This window comes from Petaurus breviceps, unplaced genomic scaffold (genome assembly GCF_028583685.1).
Source record: "Petaurus breviceps papuanus isolate PSGF00001 unplaced genomic scaffold, PetGlider_PUasm1.0 90804, whole genome shotgun sequence".
Taxonomy (NCBI): domain Eukaryota; kingdom Metazoa; phylum Chordata; class Mammalia; order Diprotodontia; family Petauridae; genus Petaurus; species Petaurus breviceps.
In genome coordinates, this window is record NW_027187348.1 from 7,019,934 (window position 1) to 7,044,544 (window position 24,611).

Below are 24,611 nucleotides of genomic sequence, written 5' to 3' on the forward strand. Positions count from 1 at the left end.
CTCCCTTCCTCTTTCCTTTTTCCCTCCCTTTCCCTCCCTTTCCCTCCCCTCCCCTTCAGAGTTAGAAAAAAATAATTACAAAATTCATCTGGAAGAACAAAAGGTCAAGGGAATAAATGCAAAAAGATGTGACAAAAGGCTGCCTACCAGCACCAGATTTCAAACTCTATTTCAAAGTGGTAATCACTGGTACTGGCTAAGAAATAGAGTGGTAGATCAGTGGAATAGATTAGGTATACAATGCATTATAGCAAATGACCACAGGAATCTAGTGTTTGATAAACTCAAACATCCAAGCTTTTAGGACAAGAACTCCCCGTTTCCTAAAAATTGCTGAGAAAATAGAGAACAGTTAGGTGGAAACTAAGTATAGACTACAATCTCACACAGTATACCAAGTCAAAATGGATGCATGACTTGATATAAAGAGTAATATCACAAGCAAATTAAGGTGAATGTGGAAAATTTTACTTTTCAGTTCTTTGGATAAGGGAAGAGTTTATGACCAAACAAGAGACAGAGAGGAATCCAGGAAGTAAAACAGATAAATTTGGTTACATGAAATTAAAAGGGGTCTGCACAAACAAAACCAATGTAGACAATTTTTAAAAGCAAAAAAAAATGGGAAATTTTTACAGTAATTTTCTCTGACAAAGCCTCATTTCCCAAATATATAGGTAATTAAGGCAAATTTATAAAAAAAAAAAAATACAAGCCATTCACTAATTGAAAAATGGTCAGATTATATGAGCAGGCAGTTTTCAGGAAAATAAAACAAAGTTATCAAAAGTCATGTAAAAATGCTCTGAATCGCTATTGAATAGAGAAATGTAAATTAAAGCAAATCTGAGGTACCACTTCATACCTATGACATGAGCTGTAATGACAAAAAAATAGGAAAATTATAAATGCTGGAAGGGATGTGAAAAAATTGAGATGCTATGCACTGTTGTTGGAGCTGTAAATTGGTCCAAACTTCGTGGAGAGCAATTTAGAACTATTCCCAAAGAGATCTAAAATGGTGCATAACTTTAACCTAGTAATGCCACTGCTAGTTCTGTTATCTCAAAAAGATCAAAGAAAAGGCAAAAGGACTTGTATTTACAAAAAAAATATTTATAGCGACTCCATTTGTGGTATAACAGAATTGGAAATTGAGGAGATGCCCATCAATTGGGGAATGGCTGAACAAGTTTTGGATATGATTGTGATGGAATACTGCTGTGCTATAAGAAATGAAGAGAAGAATGGTTTCAGAAGCAACTAAAAAGACTTATATGAATTTATGCAAAGTGAAATAAGCAGAATCAGAAGAGCATTGTACACAATAACAGCAACATTGGAAGTATGATCAACTATGAAAGACAGCTATTCTGATCAAGACAATGATCCAAGATAATTCCGCAGGATCCATGGTGAAAGATGCTATCCACTCAAAAGAGAGCAGGGATTAACTCTAAATGTAAATTGAAACATACTTTTTTTTACTTTCTTTATATTTCTTGCTTTTTCAAACAGTTACAACATGGTTATATGGAACTGTGTTTTGTCTGACTTCACATGTATAGTTGATATCATATTGTGTACTTTCTCAATTGGTGGGAGAGTGGTGAAAAGAGGAAAATAATTTAGAAGTCAAATTTTTAAATCAATGTTAAAAATAAATTTAAAATAAAAATCTAAAGTATGGCCAAAGATTAATTTCTTTTGGAGTTACCTAATTATCAAGACTACCTTACAAAAATGTGTTTCCAGAAAGCTTGTGAAATTCTGTCATATGCAGGGGACAGTAGAATGAAGAAATCTTTAAAGGGCTCTTTTACTAAATCAAGTCAAATGTTTTAATAGTCAAATAAGCATAGTGTACCTTTTTATATATTATATCTTTTAGTCAATTGGGTTATTGTAAAGATGTGAACTGGAATAGAATCATTTCTGTGAATGACAAGCTTCTTATGATATTATTAAGCATGCCCTTGATGGGTGAGTAGGTTATTCTCATAAACATGTTATATAGATGGGAAATATTGCTATGGGTTTATAGCATAGATTTATATATGAACTTAATATTTCCTGAATAATCTTTTTACAACAATAGGGTTTGAGATTTTTCCCAAATGTGTTTTTCTCCCCTCTTTCAGATATAAGAACATTTTTGTATATTTCAGTCTCTTAAAAACTCTACTGTAAAGATTTGCTTTTTGCCAATATTTTTCTCTGTTCTATGAGGCAATACTTCATATAAGCTTCTGCTGTTTTTCTGCAATATCTTACAAACAGGCATATATTCTAAAATGGTGTTACCTTCAACTGCCATCTCTCTTCTTCTTAGGTAAGGTGGTGCCTAGGTCCTTTAAGCCTCCTAATTGATGTGATTAACCTACATTGGTTAAAATTGCTTAGAAAAAGCAATAATCTGTGCCCATAATATTTCTTTTATCTATTTCCATTTTCCAGAAGAAATAGTTAGGTAATATTGGTGTTGCATTACTTCGGCCTTCTCATTTTCATTTTCTTTTCTAATTTGGTTCCAGTTTTGATTTTTTTTTTTGCTCTTACAAGTTGGTTTGACTATAGTGAAATGACTAATTACTAAGTGACTCCCAAAACAGTTTTCCAGAGTTTTTGTTTGTTAAAATATAAACATTTCCATTTTTTATAATGTTACCTTTTTCTTACTATGCCCAGTACCTTTTAACTCTTCTCAAAAACAAAAAGTATTTGTGATACCCAGTCATAAGACCGACTTCTCACTCTTGAACAAGGACCAAACTATTTTGTCCCAATTCTACCATATCTTTGTAAAAACAAAATTTTGCAAAAAAAAAAAATTTAAGTATATTTTGATTAAATGTGGGAGTATCATCAAGTTTTTCATAGAATTTCTCTACGTCTTTATTCTCTGTGGCAGATACTGGAACTCTAGTTATAATCATTTTCAAGATGATCTTTTCAAAAAGAATTATCCAATCAAATAATACCATACAAGATAACTATGTCTCTCATGAAATTATATTTTTTGCTGCCTTTAGATTCATGATAAAATCAATTCCGTTGTCTCTCTAAAAGAACCTTTAATTCATCCTTCCATAGGACAGCAAGTTCCTTTAGTTTTCTACTCTCCCCCTCTTGTCAGAGAAGTGATGTATTTAGGATATAGAAAGAGACATATTTTTTAAACACAGTCAATGAGGGAATTTGTTTTGCCTGACTATGTATATTTGTTACAAAGAATTTGATCTTCTTTTCCCTTTTTTTAAACAAGGTGGGAATAAAAGGGACATAAAACAGATTTGTAATTAAAAATGACACGTAAAATGTCCCCTTATTTTTGACAATCAATAAACATTTATTAAGCACCTGCTATGTTCCAGGCATTGTGCTAAGCTGGGGATACGGAAAGAGGCAAAAGACAGGACTGCTCTCAAATAGTTTGCATTAGATTGTTTACAATCTAATGGGAGGAACAACATTCACACAAATATACACAAAGCAAGTTATGCACAGGATAAATAGGAAATCACTGAAAAAGGGAAAGAATTAGAATTAAGAGGGGTTAAAGAAGGCTTCCAGTAGAAGGTAGAATTTTGGTAAGGACTTACAGGAAGTCAAGGAGGTCTGATGTCAGAGTGAAGGGGGGAGACCATTTCAGGCATGGGGAATAGTTAGAGAAAATGCCCAGAGCTGAGAGATGGAATGTTTTGTTCCTGAAACAACCAGGAGGCCATTGTCACTGATTTGAAGAGTGTATATTGAGGAGAAAGATATAAAAAGACTGGAATGGTAGGAGGGGTCTAGGTTATGAATGCCTTTAAATGCCAAACAGAGCATTTTGTATTAGCTCCTGGAGGCAAAAGGAAGCCACTGGAGTTTATTGAGTGGGGGTGGAGGGTGTGTGTGTGACCCGATCAAACCTGCATTTTAGGAAACTCACTTTAGTGTCTACATAAAGAATGGATTGGAGTAGGACTTGAGAGGATGACCTGAGGCAGGAGGACCTACCAGCTAACTATTGCAGTAGTCTAGGAGGGAGCTGAGAAAGACCTGCCCTTGAGGGGCGACAGTGTCAGGGTAGAGAACAGAGCATATGTGAGAGTTGTTGCAAAGGTAAAACTGACAGGCCTTGGCAACAGCTGGGATATGAGGGATGAGCGAGATGAAGGGAATTGTAGACGACTCCTAGGCTGTGAACCCGAGGGACTAGGAGAAGGACGTTGCCTCTACCGTAATTGTTATGATCGTCATGAATCAGTTTCTTTAGAAGAGTGTTCACTGGTTGGTCACTGAAAAAGGATCTCATTTTTATAGGACCACCTGCTAAGTGAATATTTATAGTTTGATTTAAAACCATATAATTCTTTGTACCCTTAGTCCCCTCTTCCATCACTCTGAAACCTTCGGTACAGATGGAAGCTGAACCATTTTCAAAAAAATAAGGTTCATGGAAGTTAATGATTGATTTGCCTAAGGCTCTATGAACTAATAAGTGGTGAAACCAGGCCTTGAACCTGTGTCTTCAGTCTTCCAGGTCATTGTCCTTTTCTCTATGCTATATCCTTGTTCTTTAAAGTGGAGCTTAATCAAATCCTCTGGAACTCATGTGGTAGAACATTTGAGAACCCGGTGCTGGACTGTTATGTTCTGATATTTATTTTATTATTTTTTGCCTTTTGGAGGTCAGTTGGGGTTAAGTAACTTGCCCAATGTTACATGGCTAGTTTTTTTGTGTGAGTGTTAAGTGTCTGAGGCCAGAACTGAACTCGGGTACTCTGGGGCCAGCACTTTACTCACTGCGCCACCTAGCCGCCCCTGTTTATTAATTTTTTTAAAAAATATGAGTAGCATGATAAATAAGTATAGCTTAATGTTTTCTTCTATACTGACATATACCAGCATAAAAAAAAATTTAAAAAATCTTACTATTAGCTCAGGTGGAAATATAGGCTCCTGGGATGGATCGAAGGGCCGGAATTCACTCTCATCATACAGCTTAGTACACATCTCAAAAACAAACCAAATTGAATTTCATTAAATGAATGTTTCTTGGAATAAAGGGATTCAGTTGCAAAGAGGAGAGAAATCATGATCTTTACCCTGAAGAATGCTTCACTCCTTACCCACTAGTCCCATCCTGCCCCCCATAGCCTAGAAGCATGATCAACTGGGGACTGGTTCCTTTGGTGAGCTTTGCAAAGCTATGCTATACATTATTTTTTTGTTACCACATACTCTAGTCATTGAAGGAAAGAAAATGGAATTCATCTGGATTTATGTAGCTAATTGCATAGCTTCTTTGATCATTAAATTAACTTTACCACAAATTGCAAGTCAAATTCATGACATACCTTTTCCTTTTTTTCTAGGTAGAACTGATTTTCCTCTTGATCCATGCAACATTTTCCTGTTCCTTGCAGTTGACAAACAGTTGATTCCTATGAAAATGACATCCTTTAGAAATATGTTCATATGTTAACTCTGCAGGGGTTTATTGAGGGTGTAGTGTGTGAGTAGCTTTGTACTAGGTCCCATGGGGACTACAACAGAAGTATAAAATATGGTCACTGCCCTCAAGTAACTTACAGTGAGGAGTGGGGGGAATGGGAAAAGGGAGCTAGAAGGATCACATAAATGAAATAGCTAGAAACTATGATGAGGAAACATAAAAATAAATCTGTGATGGTACCGAACAGGGTTTCTCAAAGTGGTGAGGGAAGATCATAATGGACTGGTCTGAGTCAAGTGCAGTTAGTCAAGGAAATGTTCTTGGGGGAAATGAAGCTTGACCTTTAGTGTCAATAAAAATATACATTTTTAAAAAAATCTTCAACAAGCCATACAATTTTTTTTCAGGAAATTACTCCACTCAGTAGTTGATGACTTCCACAACATCCTCACAGAACTGAACAGCAGTTCAACCTTTATTATAATTCCTATGCTCACAAGGTGAAAGTAGGAAAATTGTTTTGATATTTTAATAATATAGAAATTGTTATTTAGTGAGGGGCAAGGCAGGTGGAGATTGGTCCTACTTATTGTAAACTCAAAAACAATTCACCAGGGTGGATGGGTGGTGTAGTGAATAGAGCATTGGCGTTGGAGTCAAGAGGACCTGACTTCAAATCCAGCCTCAGACACTTAACACTTACTAGCCATGTGACCTTGGGCAAGTCACTTAAACCCAATTGCCCTGCCTTCACCCCTCCAAAAAGAGAAAAACAAAAAAATAAAAACAATTTACCCTAATATTAATTTTCTGGTTCAAAATCATTGAGTTGATCTTCATTCCTTTTTAGTCCTTTATTTCCCATATACAGTTAGCAACCATACCATATAAAATATTTCTTATATATATATATAAGATATATATATATGTATATATATATTTATATATATAAAATATAAAATATTTCTCATCTGAAATGTCTCTTAAATTTTAACAATATATTTCATTCTCATTGCTACCACTTTAGTCCAGTCCTCAAAATTTCCTGTTGGTGTGTTGCATCCAGTTCCCCCAATAAACCCTTGTGAATTCCTGCCCTAGCTGATGCTTAGATTCCAAGAACTGTTTTTCCTAAAATATTATTTTCACTATGTCAGTTCCCTTGGACAAAAACCTACAATGGCTATATGTTACTTGTCATGTCCAAATCTCAGTCCAGGCATGACCTACTATGGATTCCTGTGCATCAATCAATAAAAATTATCAACTGGTTAAACTATCAACTATTTCATAACTACAGTTTTCTTTATTTTACTCACCTCACAGAAAGTCTTCCCACTTTCCACAATTGGTCGGTATCCAGTACATCGGCACAAATTACCTGAATATGGTACAAAGTATGTATAGGTAAGGAACTCTGTATGTAATGTCAGAATTGGTTGATTCTGTTGATAAGTTTTGCTAGTTTCCCTCCTCTTTTTCATTCTTTGCTTTAAGGGATGACTCTCTTGGAGGAACAAGAAGAGAAATATTGGTACTGATAGAAAAACAAAAAATATCAGTAATACATATTTTTAATAAGGACATATATTTAAGGAATAAAATATAAACATATGCTATCTTATCTCACATTATTAGTGGAATGAACAGAATGGCAATAAAATCCTTTACATTTCCTAAAATCAGCAAGATGACCCATTTACAAGAAATGTCCCACTTTGAGGATTTCTGATTACTGGTATACTCATTACAAGCAGATCTCTCAATATCTGTAACACATTTCTCTACCTGTGAATATTTCCCACAGTTGTACCATGAGCTTCTTTCTCTTCTCCCTTTATATTCTCTTTCTTGGTAGCCTCCTAAGTTCACTCAAGATGATTCATACACACACAAACACACACACATACATACATATATACATATATGTATGCATAAATATGTGCATGCGTGTATACATATGCTTATATGTGTATAAATTCTATACATGGATATTATAAACATGTGTGCCTATACACAAATATACAAATACATACAGATATATGGTGTTTTTTTTTCTTAAATTATCCATCTACAGAATCTCCCCATAGCTTCAGTCCCTCATCACCAACTGGTTGCTTCACATTGGATGTCTTAAGGATATCTGAAAGATAATATGTCTAAAATTGAACTGAAATCTACTCCTTAAAACTTTCCTTTTCCAAACTACCTTATTTCTGCCAAAGGTGCCCCAACTTTTCCAGTGGGTCATGCTCATGATTTCAGCATTATCCTGAATTCCTCATTCAACTAGATGTCACGTTGCCTTTTTAATTCTTACAACATTTCTCATATTCGATCACCTCACTTCAGTCATACAGTTACTACTTTATTTCAGGGGCATATCATCTCTCACCTGAATTATTACAACAGCATTCTAGTTGGTCTCCCTACCCCATGCCTGTCTGCCATTCCAGTTCATTCAAACACTCCTGGCAAGTGATCAACTTTAAGGGCAGATCTGACCATGTGACTCCTCCACTCAAGCAATGCCAAGAGCTTCCTATTCACTCTAGGGTCCAATATAAACAATGTAAATTCCTCTGTTTAGCTTTTAAAGCTCTTCACAACCTGGATTCCAATTTTTCTTTCCAGCCTCATTGGCCATTACTCTCCCTCCTGCATTCTATGATCAAGTCAAACTGAGCTTCTTTCTGTTCCTCATAAAACATCATCCATCTCCTGTCTCTCTGCTTTTGCAGTGTTTATTCAGTGACTAGAATCTTCTTTGCTTCCTTTCAGATGTAGCTTAGGCACTATCTTCTGTATGAAGCTTTTTCTGATTCTCCCACCTCCCTGTTCCCCACTACTGGTGCTCTCCCTCCCAAGCTACCTTAAATTTAACAACTTTGTGTATATTTCTATTTATTAATTTTACATTTATTATAAATGTATTTTCATGTGTATTTTTGTCTCCCTCATTAGAATGTAAGTTTTTTTGTGCGAAGGGATTGCTTTATTCTTTGTACTTTTATCAAAAATATATTTGTCTTCCATTCAAACTATAAAAATTTGAGTGAAAGTGTCATAGTATATAGAGTGTCAAGCTTGGAGGCAAGAAGATCTGAGTTCATATGTCACCTCTGACACATATTAGTTATGTGACCATAGTAAGTAATAACTTCTCAGTACTTCAAGCAGTTATCTAATACCATATTGTAGAGATGAGGTGCTGGTCTACATTAATGGAGGAATTTCCACAACAGAGTTCCTCAAATTGACAAAATCACAAATCAAAATAAAACTAAACCTCTCCATAAAAGCTCTGCCCATTGTTGTCCCAACTTGGCCTTGCAACCTTCTTTCCCACTTCTCTTCTACATTTAACTTCTTCAGGCACACTGGTTCTCTGTTCACAAAATAGGTAGATATGTAGATAGATATGTAGATAGATAGATAGATAGATACATACATACATACATACATGGATACATAGATTGATAATGAGATTAGATTAGTTAGAGATTTAGATGATATAGCTAGAGAGAGATGAAGACAAAGATATAGTTACAGATACAGAAATAGAGATTGGGGATCTGATAGAAGTTGAGGTAGATATATAGGCAGTATAAAAATAGCTGACATAGATATACATACATCACCCCTCATGACTTCATGATGATTTTAGGACTATTTTCCATTTAATCTCAGAAGAAATTCAGCATCAGATTAAATAATAATTAATTAAAAAGTATTATTGTTCAGAAGCACCTGACTATACTTCAGAGTTGACAGTTCTTTAAATTCTGATCCGTCTGTTTTGTTAAAATTTCATATAAATTTGAGTAAGATTATTTAATTAATATTTTTCAACTATTTTGGTAAAGAATGTACCTTTATTTTTAAAAGGATATGAAGGAGCAGAGACAATATGTTGGTAAAGAGTAAGCACTACGGCCAAACTTTTCCAACATTCTGCTCCAAACAACTTTTTTTTTTTTTTTGCTTTTTGGAGGGAGGTTGGTTTTAAGTGACTTGCCCAAGGTCACATGACTAGTAAGTGTTAAGTGTCTGAGACTGGATTTGAGCTCAGGTCCTCCTGATTCTAGGGCCAGGGCTTTACTCACTGCACCACCTAGCCTCCCCTAAGTAACTTTAAAATAACACATCAAATTCAATTCTAGAGAAGCATAGGCAATAAAAATCAGGATCAGATATTTTTTCTAACCCAAAACAATTTAGGAGGTTTGAAGGAGAGGTCTATGACAATGAAGTGGGGGCTAGAACAAAGCACACATAGAAGCAGCACAAGCTGAAGGTCTTGACAGTCATAACAGCAATAGTAACATCTGTAACTCTCAAGCCAAAGATAGTAATGAGATTGGGCAGCTTGTCAAAAAGAGATTACAAGAGACTCCTATTCAGGCACTGGGCAGAGAAATTAGTGCTATTTGGCAACTCCACTATCTATACTCACTTGTTGGTCACAGTTCCAGGGTGAAGAGTAGTGCTTTTTGTCTTGAGAGATCAGGGGCGCTGAGGAGTAGTATCGCTTACCAAGAACTGGGTAAGGACCAGGCAGCAGATCAAGTGAGCAATAACTACACTTCTTCTTATGTAGAAGCACTAAAAACTTCCAAACCCCTAGAACAAGCTCTAAAAACAGGAATGTAGGGGCGGCTAGGTGGCGCAGTGAGTAAGAGCACTGCCCCGGAGTTGGGAGACCCGGGATCAGTTCCGGCCTCAGATACTTAACACCCACACAAAAAATAACTGGCTATGTAACCTTGAGCAAGTTATTTAACCCCAATTGCTTAAAAAAAAAAAAAAAAGGAATGCAGAAAAAGCCTTAAGTTTCTCCACTCCACAAACAAATCTTAAGTTTAGCATAAATTAGAGAAAAAGAGGAAGTAATTTTTTTTAAAAAAAGGAAGATTAAAGGAGGCAGTGGTCAAAAGCAAAACAGACTTTGGAGGAGGGACATGATACAAAGAGAGAAAGATAAACAGAAGAAAATAGGATGGAGGGAAAAAGCACAGTTAATAATCATGTAAATGAATGTAAATAGGATGAATTCACGCATAAAACAGAAGATTACAACAGAATGAATTAGAAACCACAATCCAATAATATGCTGATTTACAAGAAACACATTTGAAACAGAACAATACACAAAGTTAAAATAAGGGGCTGGAGAAGAATTTATTATGCTTCAGTTTGGGTAAAAAGTTTGGGTACAATCAGGATTTCAGATGAAGTAAATGCAAAAATAGACATAATAAAAAGAGAAAATCAGTGAAACTACATTTTTTAAAGTAATAGACAATGAAGTAATATCAATACTATACATATATGCACCTAATGATATAGCATCCAAATTCTTATAGGAAAAATTAAATGAGTTACAAGAGGAAGTAGTAGAACTATACTAGTAGGGACCTCAACTTCCCCTCACAGAATTAGATAAATCCAATCGCAAAATAAATAAGAAAGAAGACAAGGAGATGAACAGAATTTTAGAAAAGTTAGATATGATAGACCTCTGGGGGGAAAAGGAATGGGCATAGAAAAAAATATATAACTTTTTCTCAACTATACATGGCACCTTCATAAAAACTGACCATGTATTAGGACAAAAAAAAATGTTACAAACAAACACAGAAAAGCTGAACTACTAAATACACTTTTTTCCTGGTTATATTGCAATAAAAAATTACATTTAATAAAAGGTCATGGAAGCATAGATTAAAAATTAATTGGAATTTTTTAATTAATCCTAAAGAATACCTGAAAACAATCAATATTTTCATTAAATATGATGAAAACAATGAGAGAATATGCCAAAAAATTTGGGATGCAAACAAAGCTGTATTTATGGGGAATTTTATAGCTCTAAGCATTCACATCAGGAAAAGAGAGAAAGAACAGATCGATGAATTGAGGATGCAACTAAAAAACTAGGGAAAAAACAATGAAATGCTAAAATAAAAATTCTAAAAAAACAAAGGAGAGATTAATAAAGTTGAAAATAAAAAATTGAACTAATATAATAGGAGATGTTTTATAAAAAAAAAAGTCATCCATCGATTAAATTGATTTAAAAGAAAAAAATAAGAAAACTAAATTACCAGTGTCAAAAATGGAAAGGGTGATTATACCACTGACAAAGATGAAATTAAAATAATTATTAGAAGTTATTATGAAAAATTATGGAACACATGAATGGAAAAAATGGAGCATATGAATATTTACAAAAATATAAATGGTTCAGATTTATTGAAGAGGAAATAGAATGCTTAAATAAATATATCTTATCTAAAAACTTTGAAAAAACCACAAATGAGCTCCCTAAGAAAAAACTCCAAGAACAAGATGGATTTATATTTGAATTCTACCAACCATTTAAGGAACTATTAATCCCAAAACTATATAAACTATTTTAAAAGACAGGTAAAAAGTGAGTCCTACCAGATTCCTTTAATGACAAAAATATGGTTTTGAAACCTAAACCAAGGAGAGCAAAGATAAAGAAAGAAAATTATAGGCCAACTATCCTAAGGAATATTGATCAAAAATTTTAGATAAGATACTAGCAAGTATATTACAGTAATATATCACAAAGGTTACCTTATGACCTGGTGAAATTAATACCAGGAAGAGAGGGCTTGTTCAAAATTAGGAAAACTGTAAGCATAATTGACTATATAAATAACAAAAAGCATTATATGGAATGAGGATAAATATAAACCTTCCCAATAAGATCAGAGGTGAAGCAAGGATGTATGACTACTATTCAATATTATATTAGAAATGCTAACTACAACAATAAGACAAGAAAAAATGAATAAAAATTGGCAATGAGGAAATAAAAGTATCATTCTTTGGATATGATATTAGGGTATACTTAGAGAAACCTAGAGAAGCAACTAAAATTAGTTGAAAATTATTAACTTTAGCAGAGTTGCAGTATATAAAATAAACTTCATAAATCATTGTTTCCATATACGTCCAATAAAACCCAGCAGGAAGAGATAGAAAGACAATTTCCATTTAAAATAAGTGCTTAAAATAAGTAAAATACTTGGGAGTCTACCTGTCAAAACATAACCAGGCACTATCAGAATACAATTACCAAATGTTTTTCATACAAATAAAGACAGATCTAAATGATTGCAGAAATATTAATTGCTCATAAGTAGGCCAAGTCAACATAATAAAAATGTTGATTTTACCTTAATTAATTTACTTATGCAGGACCATAACAATCAAAATGCCAAAGAATTATTTTATGAAGCTAGGAGAAAAAAGCAAAAACAAAATTCATCTGAAGAAACAAAAGGTCAAGAATATTTTTAAAAAATCAATGAAAAACAAATGTTAAGGAGGTAAACTAGAAGTACCAGATTCCAAACTATATCAAAAAGTGGTAATCATGACAATGCCCTGCACTGCTTGCTCTACATAGTCAAACTAAAGCAACATTATTTCACCCTGGTTAGCAAAAAGAATAGAAAGAAGTAGCAAATTCCTCTATAAAGCTGACCTGACATATCCATGTCTATTAAAAATGGTGAATATCAAAGAACTTTCTCTTTTCAGAATCAAATACAAGGTTTTTTTTTATCTTAACAGTGAACACAAATCCCCAAAATGACTAAATAGAATAGTGTCTTATACAGATATAACCCATTTTTAAACTTCCAAATTAGAATCAACTCATAAAACTGCAGAAGGATCAGATTTGGAAAACTCAGATTTGGAAGTTGATCAGATATAGGTATAGGCCCTATACCAAAATCTGTGGTTAGATACTTTCTCAAACTCTTTTCCATTGTGTCATAAGTCTCAAAGGTCCTTTCTACTCTAGGGGTTCCTCCTATAGTGAGAAAGAAATGTGAAGAGAATTTGATTTATCATATAAAAGGAAACTTACCACTAAGAGTTTCCATTAACTGCTCTGTTGTTGGTTCTGGGTAGTTCCTCAGTAGAGTATATATGGACATCACCATTCCTGGGCTGCAGAATCCACACTGAGTCCCATGGCATTTGGCAAGCCTCTCCTGAGAGAAAAACAAATTATACCTTGAACCAGCACCATTTTTCAATCTTGATCATCAAAAAGCATGTATATGGTTTAAACTGACAAAACAAACTTCAATTCAAAAAAAGTCACCCAGGAATAAGCGGGTCTTTCTTGGAACTGAGATTTCTCTATGAAGGGCACAGCGGTGCATTTTAAGCAATATTATTCTTGGCAAGAATTTTTAAAGGGCTAAGAAAAAAACAACATCCTTGAGGATAAGCAAATATTCAGGGTCTCATTGCTAGGGTCTATTAGTGTCTTTCCCAGCTTTGAAGGAAGGTGAACTATAAGGACACCAGGGTTTTCTGTAAAAGAATACTCTAAGCATAGTTGGGACTCAACATGTTTACAATGTGATTTTTCATCTAGCCTTTATTTCTGTTCTCTAATAACTGGATTGTGATAGAAGATCTCCAAGGACCTTTTCTTAAATCCTATAACTGTATAGTTAAATATCAATCACTGTACTGTCCTTAGCAGCACTAACACTAGAGATGACTCTATTTTAGAATATAAACTAGGGTGTGCTGGTAAATAATTAACAACCAGGCTCACTGAGTGGGGAAATAAACACAAAATACATGTATATGTTTAATCTGCATTTTAACACTTTCTTAAGTCTTGAAAACTATCCAAATAAAATAAAGTCCTGATTTGTAACAATTGCTGATTTTTAAATGTTCACACTGAAAATTTAAAAATTAGCTCTCTGGTTTTCACAAGCTGATTCAAGCAGACTCCAACACATTCCTGAATATAAGGAATAATGTGAGAAATCGATTATGTGATAGCATATCGAGGGCTTGTCTTGGAGGTAGGAAGACCTAGATTCAAATCCTAACTCTGATACACATACTAAGAGTGTGGCAGTGGGAAAATAATTCAGCTTTTTATTGTTCCAGGCAAGGTCCTCAAGACCATAAGGAACATTGTCAATCTGGTTTCCAGAGTAATTTCTACATTAGTAGTTCCTTACAAAGATAAAATAATATTAAAGAAAAATAAAAGATAATAGATAGAGAGATAGATGAATGGTATACCAGGAATGGAGTAGGTTGGATTGCCTTGGGAAACTGTAAAGTTTTTAATGACCTCAACATCTATCTGAAAGAAAGGCCTACAATATTCTATTCTACTGAGCCTTACTAAAGGCTCTCTGAAAAATTAAAATGGACAATGGAAATGAAAAAGGACTAAAGTCCTACTGGATGGGGAGAATGGATGAGTCATCTACCACAACGGAGAGAGTTCCCACATTTCTGAAGTAATAGATCCATTTGATAATTTGAGTACAGTATATATTTTCTAGTTTATCCACTCATTTTTCCTCAATAAAATTTATTGAAAGTCATCTTCATTTTAACTTAGAGGCATAGAAAAGAAAACTTCTAGGATTTATCTTAAATGATGAAGGAAATTGGTTCAATCTAGAGATTCACACAATGTGAAGGACTAAAACACCTTTTAACATAAAACTTTGCCATGGTTCATCACCCCTAAATTGAGAATGTTCATTTCTGAACAAAACCTAGAAACACTGAAACTTTAATTCCACTACTCATTGACTGCTAGAGCCAAAAGGAACTTTTGAAATCATCTAGTCTATTCTTCTCATTTTACAGATATAGAAACTGTGGTTTGGAGAGAAGTTATTTACTTACAGTTGCACAAGTTAGTGGGAGAGCAACCATATTTTCTGATTTCAAGTCCAAGGATCTTTCCCCAATTCCACAAGTTACAATGTAACCTTACCTGAACTGGATGGATCCTGGTTTTGATGCTTCCGATGCCTTCCACTGTGGTGACTGCAGCACCATAGAGAGAACATAAGGGAACCAGGCAGGCAGTGGCAGAATAATGACTGCAGTGTTTTAAGTAATTTAAAGGAAAATCAATGATGGTAATAACATCACAATAGTACTTAATTGAATCTGCTGTATAGTGATTAATCATCTCTGACCAGGTTACCGGACAGGTCTTGCTACAAAACCATGTACTTGTGAGCGATGTGCAAAGTGATTATTACTGCTTTTGTTCTGGGATTGGAAGGGAAATAGAAGGGCATGGGGGAGGGACGGTAAAAAGGGATTATGAAGATATCGTCTATGTAGATATTGATATAGAAATCCTCTAAACTCTATTTCTTTTTTATTTTTATTTTAAAGAAAGCATATCTGCCCATTATTATGCCTTAATCTTTCCCAGTCTCAACATTTTTCTGTTGTTTTCTGCCATCTTTCCTCTGGAACCTGATGTATGTTGTTAAACTTCCCTTCATTTTAGACCTTTTTCCCTTTCCTGCACTCATTGAAACCTAACTTCCTCCCAAAGTCACCAAATACCCAGCCTCCTTCTCTAAGACTAGGTTCTCCTCTCATGCCCCTATGTACAGGGCCAAGAGAAATAAGCATACTTCTTGCTTGTGATTGCCAATGCCAGACCCTTTCTCTCCTCCATCATTTAGCAATTTCCCTTCTTTTAGGATTAGGTTTTGTTGTCTGGTCTAACCTGTTTAGTAAACCTGTTATCATTATTACCATGTTTATTTGCTCTTTTTTATACACATGCCTATGCTACTATGAATTTTGCATGTTAATTCTGGAGAGATGAAAAATACAACTACAAGATATGACTGTTTTTTTTTCTTTACCATAAACTTGGATCTTTAAATTGACCCATCAGACCATGAACCTAAATTTCCTGTGAATCTTTTGTTCATTAAAGTCATTTTATAATCTCTCCCTCAAATGTGGTGGGAAGGGGGGAGAGACAAGAAAAAAATTGTTGAAAAATCAAGATCAGAATTTATTCTTCTCATATTGATATAAGTTCTTAAGCAATATTAGGGAGTGGGGAGGAGGAAAAACTGATTCCAGGACTAGATTTGCATTGCAAGTATTAGAGGTCACAAAAGATTTAGGCTTGTGGTCTAAGAGACCAGATTTGAAGACCCAAATTTGTAATAATTCTGCCTTAGAAATGTAATTATACATTATATGAATGACTCATGATTGTGTCCCCAGTTATAAAAATAATAACTTTCTAAAATCATCTAGAGTTTGACTCTCAAATCTCTACACTCCCTCATACCACCAACAAAGGAACAAAAGAAAATGGAAATAAGGTCAATCACAGGTCTTTATGAGAAAAAAATTAGATCAATGAGATGCCATTTTTAAGAGAACAAAATAACACTCTTACAAACAGGTGCCAGTCACACTTTATCTGTATTGGGGAAGGAAATAAGGATCATTTGTTCCTCCTTGTCTATTTATGATTTTTTTTTCCTCTCAGAGCTCTGGTCACCTGAACAAGTGTCAGTGATAAAAAGAAACAAATAAAGCCACAATCTTAAATCTTGCTGCTTTATTCTTCTCCTCTCCAGGCTGCCAGAAGGAGAAGGTGGGAAGAGGAGAGTTGACACAATTGAAACCTCTCCTGCCATCATGCCTCTCCTCTTCTTGACTTATCTTCTTTTCCTCTCTCTGAGAGATCCTTAAAAGGCCTGCTATGGTGGGAGACTCCACTCTCCAGTCCTCCTCTCACATTAGTTTACTCTCTTCTAGAGCCAGGAGAAAAACACTACCCAGGTTTTGTAATTATTTATCCCTTATAATAGGGTAGGCAGTTTAAGCCTTGCCAGAACTTTTATAACCCCATCCATAATACCCTGTCTAGATCCTTGCTGCATCCATCTATCACTCTGCAGTTTGCTTCCCTTCCATTCTCAAGTTCAGTCTCCACATTTTCCTTTTTGCTCCTAATTTCTGCCTGACTTCAGTAATGCTGAGGGATTATGATATCCACATTAATGACCTATCTGGCATCCTAACTTTTTAACCTCATCAACTCACATGACCTATATACTCATTCTACCTACTCCTCCTTAGCTATTAATAAAGAATGCTCACATTTAGAGCTTATTAGTAGTACCTAATCTACACCGGGCACTATGCCAGGTACTACAGATATAAAAATATAAATATATATAAATCCCTGCTTGAAGGATCTTATTTCTAATTACATCATCCATTAACTGTCATCTGCATAATTATGAATGCTGAAATTACCCCCCTTTGATCACAACCTTTTATCCTTTCATCTCTCTGCAGCAAAGTTAAAATTATTCCTCATACTAAACCATCATTTTTCAGGTTTCATATTCCTGCCTCCACACTCTCAACCCTAAGGTTGACCAACCTAACTATACACATCCCTTGGAATCCTTTTTCCTATCCAAATGCAACCCTTGGTTTATCATTACCATCCACCTCCTCTTCTACTCCATGGCTTCTGAACTTTCCTATATTGTCACATAAAAATGGAGCAAACTGAGGCTTTTATAAGTTCATGGTAACTGATCTCTCCTATACTCTCATTGGTACACTGGTCAATACTTCAATTCTTCCCTGACCTTCATACTATCCTAAATCAATATTGCAAACTTTCTCCTCTCTTAGGAGAGACCCTTGCCTCCTACTTCACTGAGAAAATTAGATCATAAAGTCAGACTCTTTTAGTGCTCCCTCAGATCCTAACTCCAAGATCACTTACCTGCCTATGAGGGGCAGACTCACAATCTCTTCCATTGAAACAGAGGAAGCCTGAGATCCTTCCTCAGGAAGAGAACACCACCACCTCCTGGACTTGGTTTGTGATCCTCAGGGAGAGAGGTCAACAAAGGAAGAGGGGCAAGATTTACCTCTGAACAAAGTTGTTACCTTGGAAATATGAGTATCTGGATCATAGGGGGACTATGTATTTGCATTCCTTGTGAGATAACCTTAGAAGATTTTTAGCAATATTCATGTTTAGCCAATAGGGCAACTTGGACACTAAAAATAGTGAAGGTGGGAGATAGCCTGCAATCTCTTGTGCTTACTCTTCTGGATGAAGGAGGGCTGGAGAAGTTGAGTGCTAATGAATTCATAGTAGCTCTGAGAGGTGAAAATACTCCATATGGATCAAGGAGATTTCAAATCACATTTGACTGGGAGAGGAATTTTCTTTTTCTAAACATTCACAGAGGCTTGAATTCAAGGCAATAATATATTCAGTGATCAAGGCTTAGGATGAAGAGAAGTCAGAAGTTTTAGTGGTCATGGCTTTTAAAACAAAAGGACAACTGTTAAAAAGAGCTACTTTTTCTTTGCCCTTGAGGAAAGTTCAATGAACGATCAAAAAAGAGAGAAAGGAATAAAAGAATAATAATTAATAATAAAAGTGGGCAATAATTATGCAAAAACTTGTATATCAGAATATCCATAGATATGTGATCTGTTGTCTCTATATTCAAGATTACAGAAATGTCAGATTGTAGAGTATGTTCTTCAAGGATGAGTTCTCATCTGTGATGACAAGAAAGCAAACTGATTTGTTTCTTAAAGCTTTCTGTAGTGTTGTAGAGGCTCCCTAGCCTTTGGTCTCCAGCCTGTTGGGTTTTCAACGCTCAGTTCTTATTGTGAGACATAGACGAATCCAGTCCTGGAGCATACCCTCAGTATTGATTATTCAGGTTCTCACATTCACAATCTCCTGTTTTAGAACTGGTTTTCAATCAAGGGAATTTTGGATTTTGTCCATTTTGAAGGATAAGACACTTAGTCTCACTGTTGTTGCTGTTTCAATCTAGAATTGTGATTTCTTCCATGTAGGGAAATCCTAGTAAGGAATTCCCTCTATCAGTGAAGATTTATAAATATTCTGCTAATTATAGTCTTAGAGTTGCTTGGGTCAATATACACACACAAAATAATTAAATGATAGGCTACTACTGAATTGTTTTGTATTGTTTTGTTTTACATTCCAGCTGGATTTTTTGAAAGTGATGATTATATTTTAAAAAATAGAAAGATTCCTTTTTCAGAAGAAGTCATGGACAATTATGCATTTCCTCCTTTGTGTAATAATTCCCTTTCTTTAAATAGTTGTTGAAAATAGGGCCCTGCATTATAATAATTTAGCCTTAAAAGTGAATATTAGTTTGTTGTGAGAAAGGAAGGAAAACAAATTTAGATTTGAGTTTACTTTTCATTAATCATTTCTTCCTGTTAAGGATTTCAGAAAGCCAAAAACCACTCTCTTCTGCAATAGTGTTGACCTTTTTAAATAAAATTCCTTAATCTAATTTTCAAATTGATTCCATTTTGTTCATGGTTGCTACTAGATACAAGATCCTCTTTTTTTCCTCTCTGTAGCTTCTCTTTTGATGATCTCATCAGTTTCCATCAATACAATTATCATCTCTATGTAGAATGCTTCCAAATCTAGTGCTATTTCTGTCACCAACAGCCTGTTGGAAATCTTTGCAGACATTGTCTCATTAATATCTCAAAAATAAGCATATCCAAAGCTAAACTCATTACCTTCCTCCTACCAAAAGAAAAAAAATTCTTTTCCAAACTTACCCATTTCTTTTCAGGTAACCGAATCTTCCTAGCCACCCCAGGTTCTCCCACTTTGGGGTCATCCTTGACTTTCCTCTCCTTTATTCTCCTTGTTTCCATTCATCTACAAAGTTCTGTCAATTCTACTTTGACAGCTACTCTCACATGTTTTCCTTTCTCTCTGCTCTCATTGACACTATCCTAATTTAGGCCACATCAATTTTCTCCTCTTTTAATAAATAGCTTTATAATTATTCTCCTTCCAATCTATATATTTTTTGGAGGCAGGGCAATTGGGGTTAAGTGACTTGCCCAAGGTCACACAGGTAGTAAGTGTTAAGTGTCTGAGGTCACATTTGAACTCAGGTCCTCCTGACTCCAGTGCCGGTGCTCTATTCACTGTACCACATAGCCTCCACTCCAATCTATCTTCCACATAGCTATGAAAGTAAGCGCTTTCAGGCACTAAACTAAATATGCCATTTCCCTGCTGTGAAAACCTTTAGTAACTCCCTGTTGCTTCTGGGATAAATGCGAACACCTTAGTTTGGTATTTAATGCTTTGTACGATCTAATTCCAAACCAGCATTCCAATTTCATTTTATATTACTCCTCTTCATGCACAGTAATAACATGCTCTACTACATGCTTATTCTTTCATTGCTTATCTCAGTGCCTTTCTAGACGCTATCTCTTATGGCCAACATGTACTCCCTCCTTAGCTCCACCTCTTAGAAAACTGACTTACCTACTTTCAAGGTTCATCTACTACCTGAAGCCTTTGCCAAGTGTTTTCTCACTTTTCCATTTATCATCTATTTACTCATCTTTGTACCCATATCCCTTCAGTAGATTGTTAGTTGAGAACGGGACCTAGTGCTGTGCTTGTGTGTGTGTGTGTGTGTGTGTGTGTGTGCGCACACACAAGGATACATATGTATCTTCACTTTCTATCACAGTGCCTCACACCAAATAGCAGATGCTTAATAAATGTAAGTTCAATTATACAGGTGGGTAAAAAAGGGAAATCTACACAAAGTCTAATGTATATCCTAAATTTGGGGAAATCAGAATTCAAAGATTTTGAAGAAAGTATATTACAAGGAAATTTGATCCAAAAAGGTTGGAACATGCTCAAGATCAAGATTCTAGTGGCATAGATAATTTCACTGGAAGATAAATATTCTAATGAGACTAATATGAATACATAGAAAACTCACAGAACAGCTTTGAAATTAAAAACAAAAGATGGATACAGTAGATAGAAGCAAAAGGAGATCATTAGTGATGAATGCAAAGGCCAGAATAGTCTTAAAAGAATACTGTCTGGGTGACTAAAGTTCAGAATAATTTGAGTCAGGCAATGGGTTCCCAAAACAACAAAAAGGGGGTTTAAAAAAGCCATAGGGGGAGGCTAGGTGGCACAGTGAATAGACTCCTCCTGGAGTCAGGAGGACCTGAGTTCAAATCCAGCCTCAGACACTTGACACACTTACTAGCCATGTGACTTTGGGCAAGTCACTTAACCCCAATTTCCCTCTAAAAAGCCAAATAAAGATAAAAAATTAAAAAGCCATGGTGGGCTCCAGAGGGAAATCAAGAAATGGATAGGATAGCTGTTTATTGGTGGATAGAATGATGATGATGATGATAATGATGATGGTGATGGTGATGGAGAGAAAGAATAATTATCTAGTGCCAATTTTGCTTTATTTTTTATAGTTCTGCCTGTGAAGGACAAAACAAAAAATTACTAATAAGGAACTGAAAGAAAGATAAGTGGAAAGATGGTAAAAGAGCATCTAGGTGAACTCAATAAATTTAAGTCATCAGTTTTAAACAAACTACATCCTAGAAAAATAAAAAAACCTGACGAATATAATTTAACCTGTTGTTAATCATTTAAAAATCACAAGAGAGGTACTATGGATCTAGAAAATGGCAAAAATTCTCTTGATTTTCCAAAAAGGAAAAAGATATTCAACCCATCAACAAACATGTATTAAGTTATTACTGTGTGCCAAACTGAACTATACAGCTCTTTTCTTGGTCAAGTAGAATAATCTTCAGACAGGGAAGACCAGAGAGAAAAATATTAAGAAATTATAACCTAAGATATCTAAGATTATTAGAAAAGCCATACCTTCAAATGGATATTTCAAAAAGGGTTACTAGGGCTTCTCTAGTCCATACCCTTCGCTATTCTCAAAAGAGCCAAGAGAGTGCTACCGTCCAATCCCCATCTGTAGGGATGACATTAGCCCAATAACAACCACCTGGAACAGTTTGCCCCACTGGAACTCTTGCCCTTTCTCTACACCCCGGGGAAACATTAAGAATCTCTAAGTTGAGTGTTCTCTATTTAGGGAGCACGGGTTGGCAGCAAGTTGATCGAGAAATCAAGATCTAGATGACACAGAGAGGAAAGAAAGAGGGAGCCTAAATCTAGTTTCAAAAATATCATTAGAAAGCAGGGAACTGGGCTTGCCAATTGTGAACAGATCCTCACAGTCTATGGCAGGGAGGGGACGATTAGGTCATAGTTACATTACCTAGAGTAAAACAAGGGCAATTCTAAGGAGACAATGTACAGATGTGTTCTGGGAACTCGGAGTCAAATTGGGTGGAACAGGGTTGCACAGGAAAATTATTAAAATTTCAGGGTGAGCATTTAAAACCTTGTAAATTGTTACAGATCAGACTTGAGTTACTGTTTTGTTGATTGTCTAGACCTGATAAAGTGATGGAGTAATATCATTAATTAAACTTAAAAGTATGTCGAGAGTACATTTCTTTTTCCTGAGAGCTAGTTGTTAAACATTTACAGTCACATCCCTGGGGGGAAGACACAGAAACTTACTCCTCATTCTTTTCCGTAGTCCCCAAGATAATTCGATGTTTAAGGAGGGGAAAGACCTTACTCCTCCTAGGTGGTGCAGTGAACAGACTGTCAACTGTGAAGTTAGGAAGACTCATCTTCCTGAGTTCAAATCTGGCTTCAGGCACTTACACTCTGTGTGATCCTGGGCAAGTCACTTAATCCTATTTGCCTCATTTCCTCATCTGTAAAATGAGCTGGAGAAAGGAATGGGAAACCACTCCAGTAACTTTGCCAAGAACATTCTGAATGGGATCTCAAAGGGTCACACATGACTAAAATGATTGAACAAAAACAGGAAAGACCTTGGGATCCTAGCCTGAGGTGGGTTGCCTTGATCCCCTGAATCTTACACCTTCCACTAAAAATTAAGTCAAAATCTCTTTGAACTTACAAGGACTGGAGAATTACCTTTTCCATGAAAATTTTGGGAAAGTTTTGACCCTGACTGGTCCAAGCAAAATTATAAGGAAGGTCAACTTTGTCTTAGTTACCCTTCCAATCAATTAATAAGCCTCTTCACCCAGAGACCAATTTGTGTCCCTTTTGAAAAGAAGCAGAGGACTTTGTTACCCTGATTCTTTCTAAAGTGTTAAGACTGACTATGGGAATTTGACTTTTACCAAATGTCAATATTAAAACAGATCATAGAGATCCTTTAACACAACTCATGCATTTTACAGATCAGTAAACTGATGCCCAGAGAATAGATGATTGAGTTGACCAGAGCACACAGATAATAAGTGACAATAGAGTAAGGATTTAAAAAAAAATTTTCTAACTCCTAATCTTTTCCCCACTATATTACCTTCTCATTTGACAAATAAGAAAAATGAGGCTTAAAAAATGAATGGGGGCAGCCAGGTAGCACAGTGAGTAAGAGCACCGGCTCCAGTATCGGGATGACCTGGGGATCAAATCCGGGCTCATATACTTAGCACCATACCCAGAAATAACTGGCCATGTAACCTTGAGCAAGTTACTTAACCCTTATTGCTTTAAAAAAAATAAATGAATGGAATTGCCTAAGGTCACACAATCAGTTATATTTAAAAAGAAAAAATTGAACTGGATAATTCCTAGGGTTCTTTTTGAAAAACATATGTTTTGATCTTGGAAACAAAAAAAAGTCTTCAAGGTTCAAAAGATTACATCTCTCAAGCTAGTATTCCTTCAGGTTAGTGAGTAATGTGTATGAAACTAAAATTGTGGTCTGTAAGTTTCTAAGTATAATGGAGAAAAAGGGGACTAATTCTCCTCAGCAGTACCCAGTCTTCAGAGTAGCTGGAGCCCACATAAAACACTAGGCTATCCAATAAAACAAGATCCAACTGGGAGAATTGGCAAGGCTACACTTGACATGTGAATAGTTGTTCACCTATGCTTGTTGAATCAATTACTATCATATTGAGACACAAAGAAGCTCATGAGACTGATTCAGCTGGTTTCACATAAGTCAGAATTCTTAAATGGATATGCTTTCTTAGAAGGAAGGAAAGCGGAACAACCACAAGTTGAGACAGAGGAGGAAATTGCTTTCTGTAGTATAATACTTATAATTGGAGGGATGACATAAGATGCTTCTGACCCTAAACAGCTTGGATGAATTCTAAGGGCCTTCCTACCTCTAAATTCTACGATCCTCTGCTTAACCTCAGAGTTGCTAAACAGCCTAAATTTTTTTTAACTTTTACAAAGAAATATTTACTTCAGAATTATAAAGCAAATATACAGCTGAGCTCAGTCCCTATAGGCAAGCAGCCTCTAGGTCAATTTAAATTCAAAAGAACAATATAAACATTTCTACTAGAACATAGCAATTTAGTGATTCCAGATTTCTGA

The 24,611-nt window shown here is 35.3% G+C and overlaps 1 protein-coding gene across 2 annotated transcripts in view; it reads right to left on the minus strand.

Moving 5' to 3' along the window:
• The window catches only part of LOC138147571 (aldehyde oxidase 4-like), an 85,288-nt gene that overhangs the window by 54,206 nt on the left and 6,471 nt on the right, over positions 1 to 24,611 (minus strand). For both annotated transcript variants that reach the window (XM_069070100.1, XM_069070102.1), the window contains exons 4-8: positions 15,258 to 15,366; positions 13,356 to 13,482; positions 6,763 to 6,824; positions 5,346 to 5,432; positions 4,921 to 5,001 (exon numbers count right to left, since the gene is read on the minus strand). In XM_069070100.1, coding sequence (XP_068926201.1) covers positions 4,921 to 5,001; positions 5,346 to 5,432; positions 6,763 to 6,824; positions 13,356 to 13,482; positions 15,258 to 15,366 — 466 coding nt within the window. The remainder of the gene's footprint in view (positions 1 to 4,920; positions 5,002 to 5,345; positions 5,433 to 6,762; positions 6,825 to 13,355; positions 13,483 to 15,257; positions 15,367 to 24,611) is intronic.